Source organism: Mus caroli, chromosome 7 (assembly GCF_900094665.2).
Source record: "Mus caroli chromosome 7, CAROLI_EIJ_v1.1, whole genome shotgun sequence".
Classification (NCBI taxonomy): Eukaryota; Metazoa; Chordata; class Mammalia; order Rodentia; family Muridae; genus Mus; species Mus caroli.
The window spans coordinates 113,770,609-113,792,254 of NC_034576.1; the positions used below are offsets into that span (position 1 = coordinate 113,770,609).

The window sequence follows — 21,646 nt, forward strand, 5'->3', positions numbered from 1 at the left end:
TCTCTCTCTCTCTCTCTCTCTCTCTCTCTCTCTCTCTCTCTCTCTCACACACACACACACACACACACAAAATGTGTTTGCATGCTTCTAAGGATAGTAAATAAGGCCAATGAAAGTAAGGTTTTGCTTGTTTTTAGCACACATTTAGTTGAAGACCTGGTGATCAGGAGGACTCTAAGATTCATACATTTATTTTAAAGGGCCCTTTCATTTGATCAATGGCACATTGTATGTCTGTTTTGGTTGACACAAACCTAGGCATATATGGGGGAAAGTAACCTCAACTGAGAAACTGCTCCTATTATATTGGCCTGTAGACAGGCTGTGGGGCATTTTCTTGATTCATGGCTAATATGGGAAGGCCTGGTCCAATGTGCATAACACTACCACTATGCAGGTGGTCAGGATTTGTGTAAGAAAGCAGGATGGACAAGCCATGAGGAGCAAGCCAGTAAGCAGCGTTCCTCTGTGGCCTCTGTATCAACTTCTGCCTCTAGGTTCCCACTTGAGTTCCTGCCCTCACTTCACTCAGTGATGGCTAAGATTTGGCTGTGTAAGCCAAATTAACCTTTTCCTCCCCAAACTGCTTTTGGTGGGTGTTTTGTCATAGCAGTGCAGAGGCACAGTAGGACAGTGTCCACTCTGTCCCAGGATTTCTGTCCTCTGGTGGAGATGCCTAAATCGTGAGAGGCATTCCTGTTATCCATGCTTCCAGACACTTGAAGGGAGTGGCCCTGGGTAGAATATCATCATTCTACCAGGTAACAGCCACCATTCCATCATGTAAAGGGGAGTGGGCACAAAATATGATGAAGACCTTCATTGAAGTTTGGTTTATTCTTGGTGTGCAGGGTTTTGCTTTGGGCTGGCCCAGTGGGACTTATAGATGGCACACAAAGCTTGTTGTCTCCAGTCTAACTTCAATAGCTTAGCTCAGCAGAGTTTCAGGTCTGGGAAGGTGTGAAAACCACCCAGTTCAACTTCTGTGGATCCTAATGCTCGGTCCCTCAGGGATCTACCAACATCACGGACAACTCCAACCCTGGCTCTTGAGTGTTGCCTCTCTGATCTGCAGAGCTCCATGGAAGAAGCCTGTTCCTCTCCACACCAGCCAGTCCTTGAAACTCATGGAGAACTCAGAGCTGCTTGCCATCTTTCTGGTCTTCAGCATGCCTGTCCCTTTCACTGCCATTCACAAGTATATGAGGGCAGTGGGGAAGCTGGAACTTAGAGGACACACATCACAGTAACCTTCTTGGGATGTTCTGGCAATGTCTCATAGAGATGACTCTAGCATTGGGTTAACTATTGGAAAGCCACAGAGGGGGTCAGGGTTGGGTGGCCTTGGCAGACCATTCTTTGCTCTACTGATGTCCTTCTGGTGACATAGTGTCTGCTGCTTCCTTCTTCTTTTCCTGGTCCACAGGTCACCAAAACACGTTTATCACTAATGCTATATCCCAGGATTTTAGAATGTCCTTCAAATCCTAAGTTGAAGGGAACTCTCAGAAGAGTGAAAGCTGTACACTTAATTAATAAGAATTTACAATACCAGGGGATAGGCAGTTTGGAGATTTCTTTAATGGGTCTGGGGATTAGGAGTTAGAAAATGCATACAAAGCAACAAACACCTACTATTTCCCATGTTAAGGAGGTTTCAGTATGTGGATAGAAGTGACGGCTATTTGGAGAGGAGGCACCTTACCAACTGTTCTTCAAATCCAGAGCTAGGGGTCATTATGAATTATTAATCTAACTCCTGCCCAGCCACTATCACTAAATCATCACTGTGACCAACGGAATACTGATATGTCTCACAAAGTCCTCCCAACAGCTCTCTCCATGGCTACCAAATCCTCCCAGCTACCCTGAGGATGATGGAGCAGGCCTCTTCCTTACCTAACCCCCACCTCTAGCCTCTTCTCTTCTACGCTACCTAGATGTCATGACTATCTTCCTGATCTCACCAGGGATACTACTATGGTTTGGACAAGGTTTGTCTTCTTGTAGTGACATCTGTGTCCTGGCCATGGTAGTGTTGCAGTGATGAGGACTTTTAGAGGTGGGGCCTATCTGGAGGTCCTTAGGTCACAGAGGGCCTTGTCCTCTGTAGAACCCTTGTGTTGGTTCTCATGAAAACATGTTTTCACCAAAGGTAGCCTGAGCTCCATTTTATTGTGAGTTCCCATCTCTAGCTATGTTGATGCCACACCCTTCAGGAGGCCATCAATAGAGCTGAGTTGACCTAGAACTATGAATCCAACAATCCTTTCTCACTATCGTAATGGAAATTAACTGCCACACCTTAAAAGGTTCCCTAGTCCCTCCTTTTGCTTGGTGAAATCTAAAATAGGGTATGGCTTACACACACACACACACACACACACACACACACACACACACACACACACAAGGCACCTACTCCATCTCACTCTAAACTCTACCCATGCCACACAGTAGATAGATCTTCTGAAAGGATGCTTGGTTTTGTTGTGTCTTTGCCTAGGTGGAGCTTCTGTTTGGGGAGCACTCTTCCCTTCTGACATCTAGGAACTATTTCTATAAACTTTCAACAGCCAGATCAAACAAATCACACACATTCGCCCACTCTTGTGTTCTTCACATGGAGCCAGTCACCCTGGGCTTCCAGAGCTCTGTTTAGCCCTCAGTTTCTGCTCTCATCAGCCTGTTTTGTTGTGTGTTTACATGCCCACGAGCTCCTCCAGGGCAGAGGCCATGTCTGATTCACGTTTGCATCCCCCCTGCCAAACCCCTGTGCTCAATAAATGTTTGATGAACGACTGAAAGAAAGAATGTTCATCATCAGAAAATTGCTCATCAGAGCCCTGTACATCAGCGTTGCCAGGAGATGTTTTCATCAAATGTGGTTTCAGAATGTCAGCATCTCAGTTCAGCCAGAAACATTGGAAATTCAGAAGGGCTTGGAGAGGTTAGAGTGGGCACAAACTATTTGTTAAACAGAAAAGCAAGGTATGAGATGGAACAGAGATATGCAAATGTGTGTGTGTGTGTGTGTGTGTGTGTGTGTGTGTGTATGTGTGTGTGTGTGTAAAACCTAAGAGAATACCACTGATTTGTTTTTAAATTAATTCAGGGTATCTGTGAAGTTTAAATGTGGTCCTAAGAAGAGTAAATAATGCATACTTTGAAACCAGAAAAGTGATTCCAAATGCATCCCGAGAAATCTCCTTCCTGCTCAGCTTCTGCAGCAGAACATTCTAGTTGGTCAGGTCACTGCATAATTTGCAAAATATGTTACAAGAACATTAGCCTGAGCACAAGATGATGTATATGTGTGCATGTCCTAGGACAGGGCCTCTCAGTGACCCTGGTGCTCATTGATTCAGCTAGGCTGGCTAGTCTCTCAGCTCTGGGATTACAAGTTTACACTCTCACACTCATTTTCTTGTTTGCTTTTATGTGGGTACTGAGTATCGAACTTAGGTCTTTGTGCTTGCGAGGCAAGCAGTTTACTGACTGAGCTATCTCCCAAGCTTAAGCACAGGACTTTAATCATTTAAGAGGCTCCAGGCTGGCTTTGGCCTTGTGAGCAGTAAGCCTTTGTCAATGAGCAGTGGACAGATGGATTCCAGGTCTCCTGCTAAATATCGATCATTGTACATCAAACAGAAATTGCACATCTAGTCATTATTGAATAGTGAATGAGAGGGGCTATGCTGGGTTTGCAAACTAAGAATTTAGAGATATTCCTTCCAAACAGTTCTATTTGGTTGAGGGGTCAGAGATGCGGTTGCCAGAGCACCTAGGCAGTTTTCATTAGACATGTGCTGAAGTGGAGAACACTGCCTGCCTCCCTCCCAGAGTGCTACAAAGCAGCACTGTCTGCTTGGCTGGTCAATGAGTCCATTCAGGTAGGAGTCCTGTAGGGCTACCTGCTCAAGACTACATTCTGAAATGGAGAAAGGAGAGAGCTCACTGGGAGATAATTTTGCCTTGAGGTTGAAGTTTACAGACAGACTGACAGACAGAGCTGTCAACTTGCTGTTTCCAGAGTTGCCTTTCAAAGCCTGAAAAGGGATCTGGGAGATTAGGTGAAACAAGAGTAGTCACATTGGGTGATGCCAAGTCCCCTACACCCTTCTGCTGGCCTGTGACTCCTATAGGTGATGTCAAGATGGCCCAAAAGCAACTGTCTCCATGCCTTCAGGGACGCTCACCTATACTGGGGCTCAGCCACACCTGTAAATACAATTAGCCCAAGGATTAAAGTCTGAGACCCTTGGGTCAGTCTCAGATGCTGCCTGGGCAGTGGTCTTGAGGTAGGTCAGGATTCTGAGGGCCCCCAAGGTCATGGTGCAGAGAGAATTGAGCATATCTAAGTTTCAAACTGAATTTCAATCTCCTGCTAACTCTCCATACTGTCTCTTCCTTTTTTGAAACTTCTAAGCCAGCTCCCCAGTCTCCACCAGAGGGGTCTTTGAAAGCCTAGACTTCAATGTGCCCTGGAGCTGCACAGCCTTCCACTTCCTAGTAAACTCTGTGATGACACCCAGTGTCACCTTCCAGACCTTGCTCTGGTCACCCCTTACCCCACCCCGTGTCCTCCAGGTTCAGGCCACACAGAGTATTGACTCGGTGTAGGTTTGATGGCTCAGCTTCTGGCTCATGCTGTTTCCTCTATCAGATGGAACACTTGCAGTGTTCCAGTACCCTAGCTTCTGAAAAGCCAGCAGTTCTGTCCCACTCATTTCTTAACTTCCTGATTCATTCCAAGCCAAACTTAGGGGCCCAGCAGGCCTAGCAGAATGCAGCAGGAGTGGCTTCAGGCCTTGAAGTCTCAGGCATGAATCTGTTTTCATCCTACCAAAGTCAGCCCCACCCACTTCCCAGGGAATACCTTCCCCCAATTTTTGTCCCTAATCTGTAAGCTTGCTTTGTTCCTGGCCTGGGACAGGCAACCATAGCTGTATTTTCCACACACCCAGATCCCAGAATCTTCCTCAACCACACCATGCTGAGCCTCTTCCTGCCTGTGAACTTGAGGGAAGGAAGCTCCAATCTGTGTCCCTCTGGGACACATGGCTAGCAGGGGACAGGGACAAGTATCTTGCCAGGTACAGTGCAGATCAGCAACAGGGCATGCCTGGGGAATTTAGGTTTCAACAGGATATAAAGTAGGAAGAAACAAATGTCACACCCCAGTCCCAACCCTAGCCTTCCCAGTCCCAACCTTGGCCACTTCCAATGCCATGTCATGATTAGAAGTATAAAAGGGAATTGCAGAGTGTTTTATGAGCAGCGATGGACATGGTGCAATGCTAGCTGCTACTCGTACTGGAAGTGAGACCTGACAATGGTTGGCAAGGTGCCATGATGGGAACTAACAAAGTCTCTCATCCCTGCTTCTTTTCATTGAATCCTTCACACGTTGCAGGCTTACCTGGCCTGCACTCAGACCTGCCAAAGCACCCTCTACCTGCCTGTGATGAACTCACTTGGTTCCTTATAAATCACCTTCTTGCCTACTTTCCTGGCCCCGGCTCTCATTCCTAGTCTCTAACTAGCCCTTAAACCTATGATCTTGATTTGAGCTTGCTGTTTAGTACTGACCTCCACTACTCACTTACTATGAGGAAGGCATCTTGGAAGATACCCAATTTCTATACCCCAGACGACAGACAAAAGACACCTCAGAGTATGATACATCTCCCATTACCAGCACCCTCCACCCCCATGCATGGGTCAGCAATTCGATCAAAGTCAGCCCCACCCACGACAACATCCTTCTTCCTTATGGCAGAAGCAACAGGCTGGAAGGTTTGAATGATGGGCTTCAGCCACCTAGTCTCCTGGATGTTGACAGTCGCTCCTGCCCTTGCCTGACTCTGTTCAGGGCCCCAGGTACCCTGGAGTTCTAGGACCATATGGGCTTCCTCACATCCTGTAACAATCAGCCTTGCCTCCTAGAAGGCCAGCACTCCCATCCACAGGCAGAAACTGACTCTAACAGCAGACTTTCTGTGGTGGGGAGCTCTTGGGACAGAGTCTATTGAAAACTTGGTGTTTGAACCCAGGGATGCTATTCCATAATGAGAGACAGAGTGGCCAAGGAAAGGTAAAATGTTAAACATGAGCCCCCAAATTGTGGTGACCAGGGAAAGGAAGCCCTATGGTCATTTATATGGAGATCTTCCTTTACAAATGGTCCAGACACTGCCCTGAGGAGGAGCCTCATCTCTACAGTGACTTCTACCTGGGAGAACTGCCAGTGCAGCTTCATCCTCTTGGCCTTGGCGTAACTGCACTCGATGAGACGTGGCCGGCTGTTGACGTCCACCAGACACCGGTTGTCATCGTCATCCACAGTGGGGCTCAGGATACCCACGTGGATCTGCTGGCTGCTTGTGTAGTACACATTCTGGGGGGTGAAGAGAAGCAGCAAAAGGTTAAATGTCAATGGCCAGAGAAATGGGGGTTAAGTGCTCATTGTCACCAGCTGGCTGGCAAAGAGTCCTTGGTGAGGAGAGATGCCTGATTTTTATATCCAGTGACTTTCAGACTTTCAACTGGGACAGTGGATAGCAAGAAAGCCTTTCAACTTTTAATCCAGGAGAGCATTTGGTCCGTGTGTAGAGTGGAGACAAAACTTTCAAGAAATAAAACTTGCCCTCACTGTACGGCACACTCCATTTCTATTCTATTCTTGCATTGAAAAACATTGGCCATAACCTTTTAAATTGATTTTACCACCCACAGCTTTGGAAGTACCTCTTGAATCAATTATGTGCAGACTCGCTGACTTCCTTCATAAATATTTTGTGCCAGATACTGCATTTGGCCGGGAGACACAAAGCACAAAGGCTCAGGCCCTGCCTTTGGGGAGCATCCAGCATTGAGGGGTCTGGGAAGTAAAAGACAGAGAATTTCCTTCTCTATTAAGACTGTACACAGCAGGGGCTAGCAAGTGTTGTGAAGGGGAAGATGCACTTTTAGCTTTGAGGTTTACTAGGGAAGCCTCAGGTCTACCCTCCTCTGCAATGAGGACTCATAGCTATGACTTACTTACTACACTGAAGGGATGCTGAGTGATCCAGCAAAGAAGAAAGGTGAGAGAATGAAGTTTTAGAGACAGGCCTCAGCAACTCAGGGATCTGTCTCTGAAAGTCATATAATACATGCCGTGCTTCCAGCAATGAGTGTATCACAATATGTGAAGTACCATCTACCAGGGAAGCTCACTGGAGTCTCAGCACCAAGATTTCTACTAAGGCAGCCCTGGCCAGAATTACAAAATTGCCTCTTTCCCCCTCTCCCCCACTCTGGTCAATTCATTAGCAAGCTGACTATTAGCAAAACCCAACCAGAGGCGGGAGAACACAGGAGCTCAGCAAAATGTGCTACAAAGTAGCCTTCCTGGGTAGGAAGAAGTAGGTGGAGACAGAGGGACAAGTACTATGACCCAATCTAGTCCTCTAATGTCATCTTACAGCTCATCAGCTTAGTAAATGCAGGGATGAAGACATCAAAATCACCAGCCTTACTGATTGCTCTCATTTCAGGGCAAAGGATGATAATGACCAAAGTTCTAAGCAGAGGTAAACGGTGCTATTCCCAGTTCAACATGAAGATGTAACCAGAACATAAGAGACACTTTGTCAAGCTAGCCATGGCCAATACATGAGTTTCTACTGTGAGCCCAAGGACGTTCCCTCTGTGGCCTGGGTTTCTAGACTGCACCAAGGGAAGCTGAGGACCAGTTAAGAATTCTAGTTTATTGGTGTTGAGGAAGAATTTGACACCAGTAGGAAGCTTCAACAGTTGTGCAGCTCACCATCACATTTATCCATCCATCCAAATAAGAAATCAATCTTTAAGTTGAGTTCTGGGTATACAGAAGTGAGGAAGATGTAGTTCTGGTGTGGTCAAAGCACAGCTAAATCTAGGAGATTGAGTGGGATGGTCCATCTTCTATGTCAACTGGATGGGACTGAGAATTACCTAGGGGTGTATGTGTGATGAAGTCCTAGGAAAACTTAACTGGGGAGGGAGACTCACCCTGGAACCCTAGGCTGGGTATAAAAAAGAGACAGCAAGCTGAGCAGCAGCTTCCCTTTCTGCTTCCTGACTGTGGGCAGGAAGACCAGTTGCTTCATGTTTTCCCAGTCATGCTGGCCGTTCCCCAACAGGCTCAAGCCTCATACCATGAGCCACAGTTCATTTTCATTCCTTGAGTCGTTTCTTGCCAGCCTCTTTGTCACAGCAACAAAAGAGTAATGAACAAGCCAGCCACACACCAGGAAGCAATGTCACTGAGTCCACCCATGGCACATGGGTTCCCCCCACCCCTCTCTGGCTTGCTCAACTCTTCCACCTTTGAGCCAGAAACAAAAAGTCACCAGTTCCCAAGGCCTTTGCTGAATGTGCAAAAGTGCACGGCCTCAACCTGTCACTTGTGCTTTCTCCAGAGAGTAAGACAGTCGTTTAGGTCCTTAAGACTAAAGCCAAATGATCGCAGGACAGGGGAGCTCTCAATGGTCACGATGGAAACCAGGATCTAGGCTCAGAAGCATGACCTGCAAAAGAAGGATGGCCAGGGACCAGTCACTTCTCTCCCTTCCTGCCTCCTGTCACCAGGGCCTGCCTCTCATCTCCAGGGCGGGGTCCACAGACACAAATTGGCCACCCAGGCAATAGCTGAAATCAGTTTTATCCACTTAGCTGCTCTAAAGTGCCTGGGGAGATGCTTTGAGAGGTATGTGTGCACTTACTCGCTGCTACAGCTGTCACCAGAGCTGATTATTGCTCCAGAGTCTCGGAAGATCGTAATAGGGACAGACAGTTGTTTGTCATTTAAAAAGTCAACAATCAGTGGAACCAGGAAGCAGGCAGATCACAGAGATGGATTTGGCAAGGAAGACTCCCTCCGGTCTTCCCTTGGACATCTCAGAAGCCCAGCCAGTAGCACACTGAATCAATAACTGGCCTGGACACATAAAATAGGGAATAGTTTTGTGCAAGATACCCCTTGTTCAATGCCCACAGGCCCAGTAAGCATGGCCATGCTTCCAGAGCAATGAGGGGCTTTGAAAGTTGAAGCAAGAAGTGATTGAGAGCTGTGGTCTCCAAAGCAGGTTAAGGGGATAGTTCTGCTTACTAGGGGTCATTTGGGATGCCTGAACAGAAACTTTTTAGTTATGACTTAGAGAAGGAGAGGTTCCTGGCACCCGGGGGAGAGTACACAGCACCCCTTAGTACAGTTAAATTGCCTGGTTCAAAATCTCAGGAGCACCTTTGTCAGGAGTTCCTGGTTTCGACTGCTGATAGTCAAGCGGAAATACCTGTGATTAGACTATACTAGATCAAAAGGGGCTCACACCACCTATCTCATTTAACCCTAATAGGGCTATGGGTCAGGCACAGGGTTTGAGTCCCCCATATCTACAACCGGGAACACCGTGCTTCTGGTTTCAGAGCTTTAAAAGGATTTTTATAATATCAGCCTATACATTCATAAAGAATTATCTTGGAGATGGGACCCACGTTTAAACACAAGGTTTATGACTCATACATACTTTATTTACATTGTCTAAAGGCGACTCTGTAGGCAGCTACCTCTCACAGAAGGTCAGGCATGGGATTTTCTGTGTGAGTACTCGAAAAGTTTCAGATCAGTCTCTGAGAGAATAAAGCACCAACCAAAGGACATACATGGGCTAGACCTCGGCCTCCCCACACATATGTAGCAGATGTGAAGCTTGGTCTTCATGTGGGTCCTGAACAGCTGGAGTAGGGGCTGTCCCAAACGCTGTTGCCTGTTTGTGGGATATGTTCTTCTAGCCAGGCTGCCTTGTCTGGTCTCAGTGGGAGAGGATGGGCCTTGCCTCACAGAGATTTGAAGGGCCAGGGTGGGGGGATTCCCCAGTGGAGACCCATCCACTCAGAGGAGAAGGGGAACAGAGGATAGGGGAAAGATTGTGGGAGGGGGTGACCAGGATGGGGGCAGTGAGCAGGATATAAAATGAATGAATAAATAAATAAATAAATAAAATAATTAAATTAAATAAATTTTTAAAAGATTCAGATCATAGGGCATTTCAGATTTTGAATTTCTACCTGTATTACCATTATCACTCATTTAGCTTATGAAGGACTGAGGAAAATTAAATTATTTGAGAGGAACTAAATGATACATCCAAAGCCGCACATCAGTGACTAGCAGCTAAGATTTAAACTGTAGTTTGACTCTGGAGCCAGACCCAGGACCACTCACATCCCACATCTAGTTTCCTGCATCCCCTCACCTCCAGTGAGTAGGCTGGAAGGTGCCAGGGAGTGCCAGGAAACTGGCTTCCACATGGTCCTATGGAGCCCCCATAGGACATAGACTACATACTAGAGCCCCCTTAATAAAAGACCAATAGCACACAGTGGCCAGGAATGCTGAGACAGCAGCATCCTGCCAGTAACTGTCAGAGGCAGAGGCGGGCTCTTATCCTGTCTTGATGCTTCACAAACCTCCAGGGGCATAGAAATGATACCCTGACCACTCAGCTCCTCTCCAGCTGTAATGATGGATTGTATCCTTTCTCTGCTCAGCCCTGCACAGCTCAGCAGGGCTGCACACCTGACTGGCATTTTATTCTGGGGCTTGATGGGGAAAGAAAAATCACCTGCAACTCCAAGAACAAACATCTGGGTCTAGGTCTCACACAAGTGGTGCTGTCACCTTTCCAGGCCAGAGCCAGGAGTAATGATGAGCAGCCAAGCTGAAGTCAGCCACGGAGTCCAGAGCCCTCTTCACACATTGCTATCCTCAGGACCACAGGACCAAGTTGAGGCAATGAACCCCCAAGATGGGAGCATGGCAGCATCTAGGCAGGCATGATGGGGGAGGAACTGAGAGTTCTACATCTTGTTCCAAGGGCAAACAGGAGAAGACTAGTTCCCAGCCAACTAGGATGAGGGTCTTAAAGTCCATGCCCATAGTGACACACCTACTCCAACAGGGCCACACCTCGTAATGGTGCCGTGGCCTGGGCCAAGCATATACAAACCATCACACCAGAGTTCCCATCCTGTAGGTATGTGGATGGGTCACAGCATTCATCCTTCATAGCTTTCAAAGGTCACTGACTGGCAGGACTATCACAGGGGAGATGAAGAGCATAGGAAGGGAGAGGGGAGAAGAAAAAAAATCCCTCTTTTTGTGTGGGTTTATTAAGGCTTCTGCTAGGCACCTTCTCCATGCTCAAGGTTACCTTCCATCTCTGAAGTCGGGGAAACAGGCTACATGCAGTTTGGGGAAATAATCTGACAAGGTCTCGAGGAGGCCTCCTCTTTTACTGCCTGGAGGATGTGCCCAGCTAGGCTAGATTCCTAACAGTTCCAGGCCTGCATCTCCCTTCTGCAGCTGGAAGTCCCAAGGTCCTCTTGCTCCTCAGCAGCCCTGGGTTGAAGCCAAAGCTTCGTCTCTACACAGCCCATCTCTCGGTGAGGTTGGCAAAGCAGAATTTGGCTCCCGAGGGACATTGCAAACTCTTCCCTTTAAAACCACCAAGAGCACAGTCAGAACTATTCCTACCAGCTACTCGCTACTGTGTCCTGGGCATCAGAAAGGTCTCTGAGGTCACTATGGGTTGGGGCCTGGGCCCTTCCCCAAAACCTGTCCTGCAGATATTTTTCTTTCTTATAATTCAGTGTCATTAGATATTTTGTTGGAATAAAAGTTTATAAAGAACTTTAAAAAAAAAAAAGACTGACAGTTAAGCCAGGTTTGGAGATGACTTCCTGTAGTCTCAGCACTCAGGAGGCAGAGGCAAGTGGACCTCTGTGAGTTCAAGGCCAGCTGGAGCTACATTGTGAGACCTTGCAGGAAGCATCTCTCATCGGACACCATGGCTAGGCAAACCTTCCTTAGCTTTCCCTCCGTTTCTGGCCTTCCACCTCTGGCATCCTTGGCCTTGGCCAATCTGCAAGTCTTCCAGTCTTCACATCCCCACTTGCACACTTCACGCTGTAGCCTCTATGGAAGTTCCAGAACCCTCCACACAAAGCAGGAACCTGGTGAACATCCTTAAGGATAGATATTAGTCATATTTCTGCTGCTGGGATAAGACATCCTGATCAACCAGCAAGGAGGGAAACAAGGGTTAATTTCATCTTATCGTTCCAAAGGGATAGAGTCCATAATGGCAGGGAAGGCCCAGAGCAGGAAGCTGGCTGGTCACATTGTTATTGTCACACAGGAAGTAGGGAGAAGAGTGGAAAGGGAGACAAAGTTATAAACCCTGAAAGCTCACCCCTAGTGATGTACTTCCTGCAGCAAGGCTCCACCTCCTAAAGGTTCCCTAACTTCCCCCAAACAATGCCATTGACTGGGGACCAAATGTTCAAATGCACAAGCACATGGGGAACATTCGGGCCACCACAAGCCATAGATGCTATTTTGGACACAGCTTTAGTACTGGATCTCTTCCTATCACTGGGCACAGGCATCAGAGCTTTGTCCCCTCCCCTCTCCCCACTACTGTTTCCTTGGCAACACTGTTGCTCTATGGATTCTGTGTCCTTGAATATAAGGTATCTCAGAGACATGTGGCTTCTGGTATGGAAGGATATTAGTGATATTTGGCTGATACCTGCCTGAGGTTGGAGAGGGGGTGAAATAGAAAAAGGAAAACCACAGTAAGATGCTCCCCACAATATGTTCTAGAACCACAGGGAAGAAAATAACTGTGTTTGGCTAGTCCTGGCTAGACAGGGCTTAGGGTACACAAGACTTAAGGCTATTTCTTTGGACATCAAGAAGGGATAGTATGAAGACTACTGAAGCCTGACACAGGTTGAGGAGCCAGCTCTCTGTGGGGAGGACCACATACCAGGGAGCCTCATGATAGCAAGAGTCAAAACGAGGCAACCGAGGGGAGGGTCAAACTGTGAGTGGGCCATCTAACAGAAAGATGACAAATGCACAGTGTATGAGGCTGGAGGATTCTTAAAATTCTAATGCCACCAAGCTAAGGGTCCCCACCCTTGCTGCATATCTCAGTCTTCTGGGGAGTGTAGTTAAAAGCTATAAGATACTGACTTGGGAGTGGGGCTAGGCCTGGGGACTGTCATGGTTTGAATGTGAAACATTCCCCGTAGGCACACATGTTTGAACAGTTGGTCTCCAGCTGGAGGAAGCTGCTCTAGAAGGTTTGGGAAATTTCAGGAGCTAGAGACTTGTTAGAGAAAGTGGGTCACTGGAAGCAGGGCTTGAAAAAGTCCAACCCCACTTATCTGCTTCCTGTTTCCCATTCCACCAAGTTATCATGGGTATCAAGGGTAAAGAGTCCAGGCTACACACCCCTGCCCATGAGTCTGCCATGCCTTCCTCTCCACCAGGAATTATGTTCCCTTAACCTCCCTTGCTTAAGAGTCTTTTGGTTCAGTGTCTGGTCACAGTGACAAGAAAAGTACCCAGCACAGGGATTATTAGAGAAGATTCTAGTGTGTAGCCAAGACAGAAAATAGCTGTATTTAAGGAGACACTGAAGAGCATAGTCACAAAATGTAGGGGTAGTATGGTGAAAAAGGAAAATATGGAAACCCCTACGTGTGGCCACAGGGTCTTCAGAGCAAGAGCAAGGCCCTGACAGTGACTAGGGTCGCCACATGAGAGCATGTGACAGTACAGTGAGGATGCTGCCCTCTCCATGCCTATGGCCCCTTCTGATTCTGACTGTTGTAGGTGATTCAGGCAAGCCACAGTCAACGAGTGAGAAATGGCAGGGGTGGGGGAGGAGGGAGGACTTGGAGGTTTGCTTTACTCGATCTCAATTTATAGAGCGGTGTTGTGACATCCAGAAAATGTATTAGAAATGGGCTTTTTGTCCTATTTACCCAAGGATGAGCCACAGGCCTCTGCAGACAGGGTGCACTGATTTAAAGGTTTGGTTATTGGTCATTAATCCCTTGACACAGAGGTTCATTACTGTGCTCAGGGCCACAGTGCACTGCCAATAAATCAGGAGTTGGGGGTGTGTCACCAACTTCAGCACCAAGTCCAGGCAGGGGAGAGAGGGAAGCATAGTCCCAGGGTTATCTCTGTAACTGGCAGCCATGTGTAAGGCTTCTAACTGGGCACCCCCACCCCAACTCATCTCTCCTGTGAATAGGTGACTTTAAGCTCACAAGTCCCCAAGTCTTATGGGAAGAGGTTTGTAATGATGGATGATCTTGTTCAACTTTGGTAACCCCCTTCTAAAAGGCCAGGCTCTCAAAGCAGAGAGGAGCTAGACATGCGAGCTAGACGTGTTCCTCCTCCCTTGAACTGATTCACCACATGTAGCAAGATGTCTAGAATATTCTCCTGGTCAGGCTTGTAGCAGGGGACTGGTTAGAGTACAGTGATGGCCCAGGGAGGCCAGTAAGTGATGAGATTTGAGGTCAGTCTAGAGTGGGATAATTTGCCCAGATCAAAGGCACAGAAGTATACAGCACAGGATTCTATTGGGTGGTGAGGAGGGAAATGAGAAGAGTCATCCTGAAGACAGCATGCTGGTAGTGGCTGGTGGCCTCACACTATGCTCTGTTGATACATCTAAGGACTTTCTGGAATCTTAGTTAAAATACCCATAGTGCCTAAAAAGCAATGCTAGGCTGCAGGTGACTTAGGTAGCACCTCCAGTTCAGTCTAGACTCTAGACAGTGCCAGTTGCATGTGTGCAGAGCACCAGTAGAGTGGGTGGCTTTGAACTTGGGGCAGAACAGAGAGGGCCAACAATGAAGCTTGGCTGCTGCTTCCCACTGTGAACTCAGCAGAGTGGCCAAGTGGCCCTGAAGCAGTGTCACTGGGCTGGGATCGTTAGCTTAGACTCTCAGAGTGATCAAAATGGTTGCTCCTCCTCAGAGTACCCTTGAACTGTCCTCCAATGTTACATATCCAATATCAAATATGTCAGATGTAGCTCCTTGTCTAGCTTTGACCACTCATATCCAATTAGATTTCAGAGCTATAATGTGACCCATCACCCCATCTCTCTATATATGTTATATAGAGTAATATACATGTATATATTTATATATGCATGTATATATATATATATATATATATATATGGATAAATGTGCATAGATCATGTATATGGAGTACTCATATGAGAGAGATTTAGTAAGTTCAATATTGGAGTTTCAAGTCCAAGATCTGGCAGACCCACTGCTGTGGACTCTATTATATGCTAGATAACAATGATCAGGAGACAGAAATAATAAGACTGGAGACTCACAACCTTTCTACCATGCCTATGGGACTCTCACTAGATCCCCTCTTCTACAAGTCCACTGCTTCTCCTACCTCCACTATCCTGGGGACCAGCATTTTATCTTATCCATTTTTACCCTGGAACCTGGGCATCCCAGATGGATGTGACTGACCCATGGTGACCATAAAGCAAGCTCTGACAGCTAGAAATTCACCAATTTCACCAGCCCATAGAAACTGACTGTAGACGAGGGGTATGGTCAAATCTTAAAATACGGGACACTGACTTTGAAGCCAATAAGTCCACAGTGAGGATGCTGTCCGTGGAGCCCATAAAGGTAGTGATGGCTTCTAGACAGCTTTTGGAGGACTGATGACTCATAGATGAAGAGCAAGCTTTTTTTTTTCCAGCTGCTTTTGGCAAAATGCTGCAGAAGAAAGAGAAGGTCAGAAAAGAAATGGACATGTAGCATGGCCGAGAAACATTGGTTACTGTAGACCACGGAGATTCTGAGGTCATGTGTTTCAGGAGGGCATGACAAGCCTGGCTGATGGGCAGCCATTTGGTTAAGCTCCCTCCCCCACAATACCGTGCAAAAATAGAGTTACCAAATTGAAAGCATGACCCTAGAAAAAGTACGGGGAACTCTGGAAGTCTATGCCAAGGGGACTGAGCTAATATGAAGAGGGGGAAGGGTTGGTATAGGAGACTCTGCCCACATCCACATTGCCTAGACTCCAGCCTCTGTTCCCACCTGCTTGTGATACAGAAAATGAATACACTCAGACGTCATTCTGTTTACCTGTCTGTGAAAACAGGACTAACTATGGTTATAGGGAAGTTGGCATAGGGGTAACTAGTGCTCTGTGCTAGGTGACAGTGTCACCTTTGTACCACTGTTCCCTATTAGAGACCAAGTTCCCTGAGGACAATTACCATGTCTTCTGACCATTACCTACTGATCATCATACCTACCACTTGGCACAAAACAGGCACTCAAACATATTAATCTATCAGACTAATGTATTAATAAATAACTTGGACATTCATCCAGACTTGTTCCCCAATGCCTTCTTCATAATCCGTACTTCCCGATCCTCCAATCATCATTTTTCATCGAATCCAGTGGATAACTGACTGTCCTCAGGACAAGGATCTGACTATTACCCCCAGGACACAGAGTGAGCTAGACCGAACATTTATCTGCTCACCATCCCAGAAACAATAAAGCTCTATCTCTTGCTGGTACAGCACTGCTTTAAGAGCTTAGGTTGTTCCTAATATGAAAGGTTATGTGCCATATGCAAATAAGGCTAGCATAGACATGACCTTCAACTTCAAACAGCCCACCCCACTCTAACTAGCATCATCTTGGGGCACTTGGGTAGCATTGAGGCTCTCTGTTCTCCCACAGATGTCCCACTCACTGGCAAGGCAGCCCATGTGGTCCAGGACCAGCCTCACCTCCTATCCTGGGATTGCATCCCCTCCTGTCCTCACTCATTCCCAACCTGGGATGTGGCTTAGTTTATTTCTCTCTTTATCTGAATGCTGATCTCTTTCTCTGGTTTTTCTTCCTCTTAGTCTCAAAACATACGTGTTTATCGCTTTCCTTGGAAACAAACCCAAGCACATACCCTTCTAAACCCCATAGTCCTTGATGGCCAGCCTTCTCTCTTCATTCCTGCCCAGCAAACGCTGGGCAGAAGAGGCATGCTCATCAGCTCATCTTCTTATCCACTTCCTACAGCAGGGGCATCATTGTCATGGCCTCTCAGGGGCTCTACTACTATGTATATACATCATGAAGGTTGAGATTCACACTGTGAGCAGTTCTCTTAGGTTCTATGTGCCAGGGTGGACCTTGCCATCATAGAAAACCCCCAAAGGGGCAAGGAGGCAAATATTGGCTCATTCCACTTTGTGAACATCCCCTTAAAGAGCTTTGACTGATCTCCTATTTAGCCTTTTGTTTAACCCACACTTGTTAAGCATCTATAATGCCCTGGCCAAATAAAACTGAGCAACTTCTGAACGGCTTAGGCCATTCTGAGGATCGCAGAGATAATACATAGACGCTGATATTTTCTGTCACCAGTTCTGTAAGAACTAAGGTGGCGAGTCCCTTTTCCTGCAGTGAAAATGTTATGAAATTTTCCTTTTCAGCGTCCTTCACCCAAGCCAACCTTACTCCCACACATGTAACTGCACTGAATAGTGTATTTTTTTGAGCAAAGGAAAAATATAAAGCTGTCCTGGTGATTGATTTAGAAGGGCCAGCTCTACTTAAATTCCCAGCATATTAACACAGCACTGCCCTTGAGGGCTCCAGCAAAGAGCTGCCCTTCCAGGGCTCACCCGCAGCAGCCAGCAGGCTTTAGCAAAAGCACCTGGGACAAAGGCAGTGTGACAATGCAGTTAGCTGGGAAAATCAGATTGGAGAATTCATTTACGCCCATCATATAGCCTCAGCACACTTCCTTAGGAACTTTCATAAAATGGCTTAAGCATCTCCTTAAGCTTCTGTGATACAGACACTATTCAGGTGTCCATGCTACCAGCCCCTTCTAAAGCACAGAGCCGACTGACTTTGACTCCTTCTTTCTTTGATTCTCAACTGAAGGGAGCCCTAAAAATGCATGAAGATGCTTTGGTGGCATCTGGATCCTGCTGGTGATCAGGACCTTGGGGTGGTGATCCTGTACAATGGCAAACTACTCCACCCAATATGTCAGTGGCATGGGCCAGATGCCAGCTGTGTATTAGCCCACTTGCTGAGGGCCTACCTTGGGTGCAGAGCGCATCAGCACGCCCAGTCAAACTATGGAGGTTTCTCCCCATTTCCTGTCCCAAATGGGACACAGGGGTAGTCCCTTCTCTACCCAAGTGTCTCCTTGAGAGCAGGATCCCCACATGTCAGAAAGCTGGAAGCCAGCATGGAGTCTGCTCTGAGCATGGGCTCTATAGCAGGCAATCTGGGTGACAGGCCAGGCTCTGCTACCTGGAATGGTTTACAAAACCACCATGAGCCCCAGTTTCTACCTGGTAACAACAGGGTACTAGAAGCACCCACTTCCAAGGGCTGCTGGGGATGCTAGCCTAGCCAAGAAAAGTGTTTTGAAAGGTACCTGCAAAGTGCACAGTAATGGAGCATACATACTATTGTCATTTTTATAGTTATCTTTACATGTTGAAAACACTCACTGAAAGGTGTTTATGACTTGAACAAGAGGGCATGAACAGGGTTGATAGTTTATCTAGTGTTCCATTCTCATGCCCATTTTACAGATCAAGAACCTAAGGCTCAGAGAGGTGAGGTGATTTGCCTGAATGCACACAACCAGATTAGGATCCAAAGCCAGCCCCTCTATCACTCAATTCCCACATTGTCCCCATGGCCAGAGTCATCTGGGTAGGGAAGCTCCACAATGAGATGTGGGCGGGGGGCCAGAGACAGCGGCTCTCTGCTTAGGAACTGGAACACTGGGCAGTATGGCACTGCTAATGACAGCCTGCTCCCAGACCGTGGGAGTTTAATAAAAGTCATGCAAAACTCGCTGTTGATGACTCTAATTGCGGAGTTTGGACATGAAATGAAGAACATATGTGGAGTGAATAAGAAATCAGGCAGCTCCTTTTTTTTTTTTTTTTCTTAGCACCGGAGCTGCAGGAAGAGCTCAGAGTTCACCATCATGCTGTGTGGCAAGAGGCCTTGACACCATGGCCTCACACCTGGGAGCCTCCGACAGCCCACTGCTCCCTGTGACCCCCCTGTTTCCCAGCACAGAGCATCCCACCTGGGGGCCTCTACTTCCATAAGGAATCATCAGAGAGAATTATAGATGATGTACGTTTTAAAGCAGGGGGGCAGAGGGACGGGCAGCTGGACACCCTCCTCACCCACTGAGGAGGAACCAGACCCAGGTGGGGTGGAGCTCAGGGGCAACATCAGGCAACCGGGTGGTTGACTGTGACAGAAAGAGAAACCTGTGTGTCACCTGTGTCTCTGGGAGCAGCCAGAACAGAGAAGGACACATCAATAAGTGGTACCATAGCCAGGCCTCATCTTCTCCGTCTGAACAGGTTGCCTCTGGGTGTGACTAAGCACTGTCATGAAGTTCTAGGACTTACAGCATCCTGGGAGGCTTGGGAACCTCTTTGCATCTTTGAACCATATGGGGGTAGGATGGCATGATGTCATTAAAATTTAATATACAGACATACAGAGTCAAACAGAGATGGATATATAGTGATTATCTGTTTGTATATGTGAATTATACAACCTACGTAAATATAAGTAAATAAAATAATTTCACAACCAATAGTTAGCATTTACTATAATTTTTACTTCATTTTAAATTGGGAAGTAAATCAGGAATCCTGTCAATGCCAAGTTAGAGACTGACTAAACAGCAGAGCTATAATTCACTGTGAATGGCAGAGTGGAGTGGGGTGGAGTGGAAGAAGGGGCTGGGGTGGGGGCTTTAAGGTTAGCCTCCTTCCTTTCAGTAGACATCAAGCAAGACTACAGGATGGATGAATCAGGAAACTCATATGTTCTGCCTCCCTGAAGAACAGAGAGCAAGAGTGTGTGCTGCTGGACTCTAGGTCCTATGCAAGAAAGGTGAGGCACCTGGTCTCCATGGACACTTTCAAGGGCTGCAAAAGTATGGGAGGTAATCCCTATCCAAGTAGCTTTGGAAAGGGATGTAAACATCACAATCCTGTATTCACAAATGAGAACATAATAGGGGTCTTGGCAACATCAACTCATTTGCTCCAGACATCCCATGGTGTGGGCAGACTTGGGAGCAGCTCCATCTAATCCTGAGACCGACTCTTCTGTGGATCAGCCACTTTCCAGGGTCCTCTGTAGCTGGGACCACCCCTCAAACAACTACTCCACACCAAGAACACGGTTCTTTGGGAAGACACCGAAGAATGGTTACCAGAGGGTGCGGGAGAATGGTCCATCCTAGGGCCACTTTGGGGTCAGCCTGTGTGACAGTCCTAAGGCTTTACTTGCTCAAAATTCTGCCGGAATGGTGGCCCTTGCAACTGTTGTGAGGTGTAGACAATTCTCTCTAGGTAAGTTACTGAATCTAGCAGAGATCAGTGTGTTCAGCTGGAATCATCATTTTTCCTCTTGCTATGATGGGGAAGTGGGGAGGGGGAAGGGGAAAGGGTTATTTTTGGCTCACAGTCTAAGGGATATAGTTTATCGTGACAGGGAAGGCATGATGACTGGAGTATGAAGTGGTTGTTCACATTGTACACACAGTCAGGAAGATGAGAGTGTAAAGGAAGTGGAGCTGGGCTATAAAACCTAAAGGTCCACTCCCTCCAGTGAAGCTCTAACTCCTAAATATTCCACAACCTTCCAAAATAGTGCTACCAGCTGAGAAACAAGTGTTCAAACACGTGAGCCTAGGGGTGACATTTCACATTCAAGCCACAACACCAATTAAATCTAGCAGGCCGTTTGAGGCTTCCCCAAAGCATAGTCCTGTGTGACCCTGAGCTGCCAGGCATCAGCTGGTGCCCACTGACCAGGAGTCAGGGAGGGCACACTCTTATGACAGGAAAGAGACACAGGGAAAATCTACAAACTGCATAGCTACTCTTTGTCTAACATTCTGTTTATTTATAGATAAAAGTCATGGAAAAGTAGAGACATCTGCCAAAGGTCACTGACAAGTGCAAAGCCATTTAAATTCTTGGCACATAAAACAAAACTTTTCCAAGTGTCTCTGGGATGTTACATGAAAAGTCTGGAGATGCAAGCACAATATATGAGGTGCTTTTAATGCCCCCAAAGCCACTGGGAACATGGCTACGTAGGGGAGGGGTGAGCATATCATATCGACCCATTGGCAAACGGAAGCTTCTAGAAAGTTGTCAGTAGATGATGAGATTAGAAATGTTTTCCATTTTCCTATCTATCTATCTATCTATCTATCTATCTATCTATCTATCTATCTATCTATCATTTAGGAAACATTGTCAAAATAGGAAAGGGGTGACAGTGTCATTGTGACTCATTGGCAAATGGAAATTTCTAGCTAGTTCTTCAAAGACAATGAAATAAGCAGTATTTTACATTTTCTGTCCATCTATTTACTAATCAACTCATTGATTATCAAAGTAACAATTCCTAAAAATAAAAAAGAGGGCTTGAGTGGATATAGCTCACTGACAGGGCATTTGCCTGATCCATGCAAGGCCTTGGGTTCAATCCACAATGCACATCAATCAATCAATCAATCAATCAAGATTAAAACTAAAGATATAAGGACAAAAGAGCAATTCGACAAAGTCCATTTCCTCTCTGGGCCTGGCTTAACTCTTGTTCAGCACACTCCCTGACCTGACATGAAATTCTTCTTCAGGTTAGAACAGAATTCTCTCAGCTCAACTCCA

General features: G+C 46.7%; 1 protein-coding gene across 1 annotated transcript in view; it reads right to left on the minus strand.

Annotated features, from left to right (window-relative positions):
* Galnt18 (polypeptide N-acetylgalactosaminyltransferase 18) overlaps positions 1-21,646 on the minus strand; it is a 311,123-nt gene that overhangs the window by 8,706 nt on the left and 280,771 nt on the right. Inside the window, exon 10 of the mRNA XM_021167493.2 lies at positions 6,236-6,400. Coding sequence (XP_021023152.1) covers positions 6,236-6,400 — 165 coding nt within the window. The remainder of the gene's footprint in view (positions 1-6,235; positions 6,401-21,646) is intronic.